The sequence below is a fragment of the Aphis gossypii genome, unplaced genomic scaffold (assembly GCF_020184175.1).
Source record: "Aphis gossypii isolate Hap1 unplaced genomic scaffold, ASM2018417v2 Contig00707, whole genome shotgun sequence".
Taxonomy (NCBI): domain Eukaryota; kingdom Metazoa; phylum Arthropoda; class Insecta; order Hemiptera; family Aphididae; genus Aphis; species Aphis gossypii.
The window spans coordinates 1-10,813 of NW_026083239.1; the positions used below are offsets into that span (position 1 = coordinate 1).

At 31.4% G+C, this 10,813-nt stretch overlaps 1 protein-coding gene across 1 annotated transcript; it reads left to right on the plus strand.

Annotated features, from left to right (window-relative positions):
• The first annotated feature begins 258 nt into the window (after positions 1 to 258).
• Positions 259 to 1,593, plus strand: LOC126555090 (uncharacterized). The gene has a single exon (XM_050210055.1). The coding sequence runs from the start codon at positions 259 to 261 to the stop codon at positions 1,591 to 1,593; it is 1,335 nt and encodes a 444-aa protein (XP_050066012.1).
• The last annotated feature ends 9,220 nt before the right edge of the window (positions 1,594 to 10,813 follow it).

The window sequence follows — 10,813 nt, forward strand, 5'->3', positions numbered from 1 at the left end:
ACCCACTTATACATTCGAGGTACGCAAATTTCTGAAATGACTAGATTACTCCAAAAATGCCTAAACGACCTTTCCGAATGGTGCTTCAAAGCCGGCTTTATTTTCTCTCCTCAAAAAACTAAATGCATTCTTTTTTCTAACAAAAGGAAATTAACCAAATCTAAACTGTTTCTTGATACTACTCGTTTAACATTTGTAGATGACATTTCAATACTAGGTCTAAATTTTGACACAAAGCTTACTTGGAAATCTCATATTATGGCACTAAAAAAAAATGCATACAAAAGCCTTAATGTCATTAAAACCTTAAGTCATTATGAATGGGGTGCCGAAGGCACTATCCTATTAAATGTATATAGATCGCTGGTAAGAACCAAACTAGATTATGGTTCAATTTGTTATGGCAACTCAGACTCAAAAATCTTAAAAATAGTTGACACAATCCACAACGCAGGACTGAGATTGTCAATTGGAGCTTTTAAAAGCAGCCCGATAATAAGTTTGCATTCCCTGACTGGAGAACCTCCACTTCATTTCCGTAGACTTAAATTATCTCTTAATTATATAGCTCGTATCTTATCTACACCAAATAATTCAACCATTCATTTTTTAAATAAAAATCGTTTTTCCAATATATACGAACATAATCCTAAATTAAGAAAACCATTAGGACTAAGAATACAGCAAGAGATGATGGAAATTAATATCGCAGCCAATGAAATATGCCAACGTGAAAACTGCCAGATACCTACTTGTAAACAACCAAATTACCGAGTTGATACAAGCCTTACAATTCACTCGAAAAAAGAAACTTCAAATATTTTCTACAATAATTTATTCAACGAACTTATACATAGTTCCAGTTCCAGTACTCAGATCTACACCGATGCTTCTAAAACAGAAATGGGAATAGGACTTGCAATAGTCCACCTCAACGAAACTAAGCAGTTCAAACTCAACATTTACAACACCATTTATACAGCAGAATATCTTGCTTTATATAAAGGAGTCCAATTAGCTCTACAGATTCAAGATACCAAAATAGATATATGTTCCGACTCACTCAGTGCCTTAGCTAATCTGCAATCAATAATACCTTCAGAGCCATTGGCTATACTCATTAGCAATCTTCTTTCAAAATCAAGCAAAGATATTCAATTCGTTTGGATCCCTGGTCATTGCAACATAAAGGGAAATGAAAAGGCAGATGAAGCAGCTAGAAATGCAATTATGAGTCCAAACAGTGAATTAATCCCCTTTTCCTCACTTGTTGACATAAAGAGGAATATAAATAAATACTGCATTGAATGGTGGAACACAAAATGGCACAACACCACGGAAAACAAACTTAGAGAAATTAAACACTCTGTTGAACTCTGGCCAAAATACACCGACCTAAATAGGAAAAATGAGGTAATTCTTAATCGCTTAAGAATCGGCCATACCAAATTCACACACGGACATCTCATGGCTAAAACAGATCCACCCATATGCCCAACATGCAACACAAACTACTCTATTAAACACATCATTGTCCACTGCCCAAACTTTAATTCAGCCAGAAGAGACTTCAACATCCCTGATAACCTGTAGGATGCTATTGGTCCTTTTCTAACTGGCGAACATATTTTATACCTTAAAGAAATTGAATTGTATAACAGCATATAATAAGTTTGTCTATTTGTAATACTTGTTTTTAATTGTATATAATCGAATTGTCCAATAACTTATAAACCGTAAAATGTAAAAATGTAATAACAGTAAAGCTAATAACCTTGTAGTTAATACTTAAATAATAATAAAAAAAAAAAAAAAAAAAAAAAAAAACAAATAAAATAACACTTATGTACGTTTAAATGTACTAGTAAGTACAATAAATTGAAATTAGATATATTATTGTGTGGCCTGTCGACTGACTGCCTTAAGTTTTACAATATTATTAATTATAAGTATACCTACCATTACATTTATTTATTAATAAAATATATTACATAATAAAATTATGTTTAGTGTTAGAAATTCTATAAAAATCAAATACAAATTATTTATTAATAAAAACTACAACTCACACAACCGACCGACCTGTGTAAAGGTGTGTATGTATAGCGACTCCAAGGAAGTGGAAGGGGTCGCCGAGCAAAACCAGAGAGTGCTAGTGTGAGGTGGTGTGTGTAGGTGTGTATATAGGTGTGTGTGCACTCTTAAATGCTAAAACGGATAGGTAACTCTAATAAAAAACGGTAACTAAATTTGGTAATGATATTATGTAATATAATAAGTAAAATAATAGACTACGACCCTTTTGGCCCAACAAGGTAAATATATATTATTTAAAATGCCGGTATGACGCAGCCGATAATAACAAGTATAACTAATAATTCATATAACACCAATAAAATAATACAAATATAAATAATAATATAAAGAGAAAAACTCACAATTTTGTCGGTGCTCGGCTGGCCAGCTTCTACCTAATCTAGCCTATATAAAATAATTTCACACACACAAACACGAAATAATTGTAATAATACACAAAACACAAAATAATTTAAAGTATAATAAAATAATATAGGTAACAAATAATTAGGTATGGCGATTAGCGCCTACAACCAATGATATATTATAATAAAAATGTATAAATGATAGCGATTTGCGCTCAGGAGAAATATATGAAACTAGTGGCGATTAGCGCCCACGAATTATATAAATAAGAAAGTATGTGGCGATTCGCGCCACGCAGTAAATAAAATATGGTCCGCGTTAACAATGCGTAACAACGAATAAGGTACGATCGAGACTGACTTAATATTACGGCGGCCGTGTTAAATAATAGTCGCCAGCCGATCTGGCGGCGCGCGATAGAGCTTTAATCTGCATAATATTAAATAATAATTCACCGGACAATAATAAACATAATAACGAAACATAAATAAATAGGAAACTAGGTTGTGTGTGTGTGTGTGTGTGTGTCGGTTTATTCAGTGACTTTTTATATAGAACGATGATAGCGTACTTGGACGACTAGAGGCAATATTTAAAAGACTGGTCGAAGCAGGTTTAAAGTTAAGAACTAGCAAATGTGTAATATTAGGAACAGAAATAGAATTATTAGGTCATAAAATATCCGATAAAGGACTTACACCTCTGGAGAAAAATATAAAGGCGATAACACATTTCCCGATACCAACAATAATCAAAGACGCATTCATTGGATTAACAAGCTATTACCGGAAATACATTAAACATTTTGCAAAAATCGCAACACTCCTAACTGACTTAACAAAGAAGGAAAATAAATTTCATTGGACTAGCTCCCAAGATAACGCGTTTAATGTATTAAAAAACGCCATCATAACAGCACCCATACTAGCACATTTTGAGGACGGACAAAAAGTTTTTGTAACCACGGACGCATCACTTGAAGGGCTCTCGGGAATTTTAGAACAAAACGACAACAATGGAAAACGACACCCTATAGCATTTGCTTCAAGAAAATTAAAAGGGGGAGAAAGAAATTTTACTACCACAGAGTTAGAAATGTCAGCAGTTGTATTCGCAGTAAACTACTTTAAGGAATATTTATTAGGCAGAAAAGTAACAGTATTTAATGACCATTCAAGTTTACAATATTACCAAACGATGAAAAATCCATCATCCCGTATAACAAAATTCATTTTTAAATTATTAGAATTTGATATTGAAATTAAACATCGCCCCGGCCTTTGGAACACAGCCGCTGACTGTTTATCACGGTATCCGGTAGACACGTTACAGGTAAAAAATATTTTCGAAACCAAAGAAAACGAAGAAATAAATTTCGACACAATAAATATAGAAAAAATCAAAGAAAATCAATTAAATGACGAATTTTGCAAAGGCATCATATCTGCAATAAATGGAGACAATAATTCTAAATACAAAAGGAAAACCAGGCAATTCATAATAAAAAACGATATGTTATTTTATAAAAATTGGTCACCAAATGGAACTAACATATTATTAGTAATACCAAAAAAACTAGTTAACGTAGTGTTAAAATCCTATCACGAATCAACGCTATCAGCACATTTCGGAATCACCAAAACAATAGCAAGATTAAAGAAGAAATATTACTGGCCAACAATGATAGTAGACACAAACAAATTCATAAAAACCTGTATGTCATGTCAACTTTCGAAAAACCAAAACGGTAAAAAACCAGGCTTATTACAACCTATTCCATTAATCGACACCAAACCCATAACAAGACTGTGTTTTGATTATTTAGGTCCCCTACCAACTTCAAAAGGTAAAAAATATTTAATAGTAGCAACATGCAATGCAACCAAAATGGCTTTCGCAAAAGCTGTCAAAAACGCAGATGCAGCAGCAACAATCGACTTTTTATTAGATATAATAACCACTTACGGCACCCCAAAATATCTTGCAAGCGACAGAGGTACAGATTTGAAAAACAATGAAGTAAAAAACATTTGCGAAAAATTAGGAATAACTAAAATCTTTTCTACTTCATACCACCCACAAAGCAATGGAATGATCGAACTGATGAATAAAATTATATGCAACGCCCTAACACATTACGTTGACAATAATCAAAAAAACTGGGCGCTTTATTACAAAATGGTAGTTTTCGCATACAACACACACCCGCACGCAAGATTAGGTTACTCGCCATTCTACTTAATGTATGGAACAGAGGCAACGCAACCTTTAGACAACAAAATTTACCCACTCGAAACAGACTACAATAGAATTGAAGCAATAACACAATTACAAAAAGTTAGACAAGAATTACCAAAATTAATAGAAGCAGAACAAATCAAGCAAAAGAAACAATACGATAAGAGTCACAAGGAGGTAGAATACCAACCCGGCCAAAAGGTTTTAGTAAAAATAAAATTTCAAAAATAAGGAGAAACAAAAAAATTAGCATACAAATACAGAGGCCCATTTGAAATTTTAGAAAAACTCTCCGATGTAAATTACAAAATTGCACTAAAATTGAAAGGAAAGGAAACGACGGACACAATACATGTAGACAGACTGAAGCCATATTACGAAAAATTAGAAAAAAAAGAGAGCATAATAAATAATAATAATAAAGTAAATAAAAAAAAAATAATATATACATTACAAACTTACCCATCATTTCAAAAAAAAAAAAAAGAGGGGAACAACCTAAACACAATTTTTTTTAGAATAAAAAAAAAAAACGCAATTAATATTATCTTAGGGAAAAATTAAAGAGAGAAAACACGATTATTAATACTACAAAAAAATTATTATTAGTAATATTTTGTTTTACGACGAGAAAATTTTTAGCAACAAGAACTACTACACAACAGCAACAATATCGCAGTACTGATCTTAATTTCCTTACAACTAAAATCTAGACTCAAATGTAAATATAAAATAAGATGGGAGACCAACGATAAATAAATAAAAAAAAAAAAACAACTTTACCGACAAACAATCGTGAAAACATGAGACAGATAAGACATAAACAGCAAACTAGGCAAAACACCACAAAGAAATAATATATAAAATAAAATAAGTTTATATGACAAATTTAAATATCAGAAATATACGACTAACTACTTAAAACCAAAAATAAAAAAATAAATATTTTTAGATGCTGACACTATTAATATTGTTATCGTTAACAAAAATGAAAGGAGCAACACGAACGGGAGAAGACACAAAAATTACAGTATCACCTGGGGCATTCTTCAATGAAATTAAGGAAACCATAATGTACGATAAAAGTATATCACTTATATACACTCAAAGCACTGTAAAAGAAAACATAAAAAGCTTCGAAGAAACTTTAGAAATAGAGAAGTATTGCAAAAATAAAAATATTTATAATAACCATAATTACTGTAACATAGTGCAACAATCAATTATCTTATTAAAAAATCTTAATAAAAGCATAAATGACAACGATATTGATACAAAAGAGGTTTTAAAAAAAATTAACATTTTCGATGTTAATAAAAGATCAAAACGAGGAATACAATTCATAGGAAACTTTTACAACTTTTGCTGCAATGTAGCAACGGAAAAACAAATCAAAAACTTTTATAATAACGAAGAAAAATTAGCAGAACAGGCAGAAAAACTAAAAGATATTTTTGTCTCCGACCATAAAGACCTATCACAAATAACCTCACAGTTAAATAATTACACAATAACAACTGGAAATAGAATAGAATTATTAAAAAACAATTTTAAAAACTTCGTTAAAGAAGAAAAAGACAACATGATGTTAGTTAAGAATAACTATGACAATTGCAAATTAGGCAAAATACCTCCACGAGTGATCAATACCGAAGTATTATTTTATGATTTAAATAAACTTTCAAACCTACTAACAGAAGACGGATACGAACTAGTAATAAAACCTGAAAACATTTTTACATATTATAATTTACCAATAGTTGAATGCCAACTGTCAGAATCTACAATATTAATTAAATTAAAAATACCAATTAAGGAAAAATCAACAAACTGGAGTTGTTTCATACATCCCTGCACATTTCAATTTTCAGGACTCTATTTGCCTAATATTTTCAGAAAAAACGTATATAGCGGTAGACACTGAAAATGACGATATTAGAATAGTTTCAGGTATGGGGCTACAGCACTGTGACCCCCCAATAACAGACCTATGCTATATCCCAAAATTTATTTCAGATATCACATTAACACCAAAATGTGTAGAAGCAATGTTCAGAAATCTACCATTAAATCAGATAAACAAATTCTGTTATTTTGAATGTGTAAAACAACAGGAAAATGAAGAAATAATAATTAAGCAAATTGGGGTAAATACCTTTGCAATTACAAATCCACAGCCAAAATTAATGATTAAGAAATCAAACAAAAACAAATACACCGAAACACAGAAACTAAAAATAAACTATACACAACCAGGTCTAATAAAAATTTCCTTGCCCTGCAACTACGAGCTTTTAAGGAACGGGAAAATACTCATTCCAAAATGTTTCCATGCGAACTTAGCAACTTAAATAATTTACTATACACAGAATATTACCAACGTCCTGGACAAACATAACGTCTTTAAATATAGGTCACGAAGCACAGAAAGATCAAAATATATTCTTCTCCAATTTAAGCGAAATATTAAACGAAAATTGGACTAAAGAAATTCCAAATTACCATATTACTAGACAGTTAAAAGATCCCGAAGAATATTTCAAAAAGGTTATCTTAGAAAAAATGCCGCAACCACTACTCAACGACTTTATAGGTGACGTAATTTATTTAACATGGTTAACAACGCTAACCATAGCAATAGTATTTTTAGCATTCAAATTATTCCCAGTCCTAATAAAAATAGATTTACTAAATCCCCCACCAATACCAGCAAGGATATAAAAAAAAAAAGAAAAGAACATCACCAAATATCGTAACGAATTAACATAAATTATATATAAAAAAAAAAAAAAAAACAAGCTACAAAAACAACATACACACTCATGCAACACAACTAATATACATAAATATTTACAGATGAACGACATCGAAAAATTCGATCAAAAAAAAAAGATACAGAAATTACAAAATGCAATAAAAAGGGTAAAAGGAAACATAAAAAGAATTGAAAACGGGATCAATCCTGAAAACAGACACCAACAGAGAAGACAGAAAAAGAATAAAAAAAAATTTGATGAATAAATCCGAGAGGGTTTCGAAAACCTTGTAAAATTCATTGAGTCCCTAGAATAGTATCCTTGATATATATAAAAAAAAATAAAACTACATAACAAATAGCCATAAAACGTTAAATACAATAATATAAATCGTATTATTATCTTTTCCCCTTCTCAACGCACACGTCTAATATAACTCGAGTTCATAATATGTAAGTATTTTTTTTAAAATAAGTAATTTAGTATAATCTTAGCAAAACCACTAACCTAGAAATAAGACATAAGTTTTAAATAAAAAAAAAAGAAATACAAACTGAAATAGCATAGTATTATATCATATATATAAAAAACAACCCTGTAAGTATATTTATTAATAAAATGTAATATATAAATTCTAAAATCTACATAAAAATATGTAGCTACATCATGCAAATTTTTAATTAATTCTATATAACCAAAGTATATAATACAATAATATAATTACAGATAGAATATACTAATATACACACAACAATACAACAATATATCTGTATCAAATTAACGTATAAATATGTATAATTAACGCAATAGATAAAACGTACCAAAAGCATAATTAATGTCGCAATATATATATATATATATATATATATAAAAGAATGTATTCTCAACATCGACAACTATTTACGAGCCAACGAAACACAAAACCATCAGAGACAAGGGAAAAACGTAATATTTTTTTTCAAAGTAGACAATCAGCATTAAACCAATAATATTACAAATGAACAACAAACTAATTTTACACATGAATATAATAAATATATAGCACACGAATATAAAATTGAAGATCCCATGTATATCAATAAGATTACAAATTATAAAATACAGAAAAACAAAATAAATACGAATAAATATAAATAATTTATATGACGGGAAGCAGAATAATATGTTCACTGCCACCGCAGAACCGTGATCGTCAATCGTCACTAGTACTTTTATAGAAATATCCTTATAAATAATTCGGCCATAAGGACACGACTTCAATAGTTATCATGGCCATTCAAAAACAAAAACATACAGAGAAAAGTTATCTATAAAGAAATAAAAACAATAATTTATTGCTTTTTGTCAGAATAAAAATATTAAGTCTTAAACAAGAAAATTCTCTAAGAAGCCAATTGCCACTACAGAGAAGGACCAATCAACAAGACAGTTATAACATATAGGCACGTATTGAATATAATTAATTATTAATGGTATAAAACTAACAGATAAGCATAATTTATAGTCAATGACGCAAAAATAAAAAAAATAGTAACCTAGTTATAATATAGTATAGTAATTAACATAGTATTAAGAAATTCTTAATGTATTCTTAAAAAATGAGGGCATTTTTAAAAAAAAAACAACAGGGACTGTCGTATATTGTAGACAGTCGTCCAAATTATTACTTAATATGTATAAAAGAATATTTTTAAATAAAACACGGGAGAGGCCGGTGAAGCAAAATGTGCTGAGATAACAAGAAAATTTCGTATAGAAGACCGCCGTACGCACGGGCAGGAGGAGTCCCGCTGTCGCTGAGTGAGTCGGCGAGAGTGTAGGTATGACGATCGTACGTGTGAAGCGGCGGTTATAGTACGGGCTAAACGAATAGTATTTTTGATTGTTTATTTTGTGTTTTTTTTAAAGTTTAATAAAAAAGTGTTTCCGACCAGGACAACCCGAGTTGGATATCATTTAAGTCTTCCTTGCGTTCCTACCTTTATATAGGAAACAGTGCCGGGATATACGTACCACGGGTATATGTAATCTTCGAGTCGTTTCCACTATAAAGGAGCGTAGAATCGACAAGCGCACACCATCGTACCTCACTAGTTAACAGTGCCATTCTAAATTATTTTAGAGAGTGTCATTAACTAGTGAATACGAGGGTAAGACTTATCTAGTTGGTTATACCGCGTATACTGAAATACGGGTATACCACAGTAATAAGAGCCGACAAAACGCCTTTTGGAGAGCATGCAAGATGCTTCAATGCACCAACCATTGATGAAGTGAGCATTGTAATTGTTGGAGAGTAGTTTCTATCTCGCAATATTGTGCTACACCGAAGAAATGAGCAATTGCAGCGTGTATCAGAGCTTAATCGTAGCTATGATGCATTACGAGTATCCATTATTGCACTGGAAAGGTGACGACTGCTATCATATTAATATAACAATGATAGATCCACTAACCGGTAACATATTTATATGAATTGAAAATGTATTCATTTTAAAACAATCAGACATTTAAATTTTCTATCATTGTGTTTATTACAGGTCGCGACACACCAGGCAAAAAAGTTAGTGCGATGAACTATTACCTATACAGATTCACGGTTCATCCACAAGAAGACAACTTCATTTTGAGGTGTGGCAAACTATTCAATCAATATGCTGTGGACATGTATGCAAAGATTGAATCAGAACGTCTCAATCACCTTAGATTCAATCAAGCGCAATTAGCGCAAAGAGTACATACTCTTACAAGATGCAATAGTGAATGATGGCGATGTCAATAATATTGGACGTTTAACAATATTACCAGCGACTTATAATGGCAGTCCGCGTCACATGCATCAATATACACAAGATGCAATGTCGTACGTTCGCAAATACGGCCGCCCTGACCTCTTCATAACATTCGCATGCAATACACAGTGGGATGACATAAAAATCAATTTGTTTGAAGGTCAGACATCAACATGCTGCCACGATATAACAGCTCGTGTATTTCGACAGAAATTTAAAGTGCTGATGGATTCGATTATCAAATTGCGAGTATTTTGAGAGGTGCATTGCTGGATGTACTCGATCGAATGGCAAAAAAGAGGGCTGCCGCATGCACATATATTGATATGGGCATATGGCTGGTACGTAAAATAACACCGGATCAAATTGATAGCATTATATCAGCTGAAATTCCAGATGAAATTGCTGATCCTGAATTATTTGAAGTTGTCAAGAAAAATATGATTCACGGTCATTGCGTTGCACTCAATTTGAATTCTCCATGCATGATCGATGGAAAATGTTCAAAACTGTACCCAAGAGCATTGACTTCTGGCACAATAACAGGTGATGATAGATATCCGTTGTACCGACGTTGGTCTACAG

Coding starts and splice junctions, on each gene's coding strand:
- LOC126555090 (XM_050210055.1), top strand. CDS start 259: ATGGCACTAAAAAAAAATGCATACAAAAGCCTTAATGTCATTAAAACC.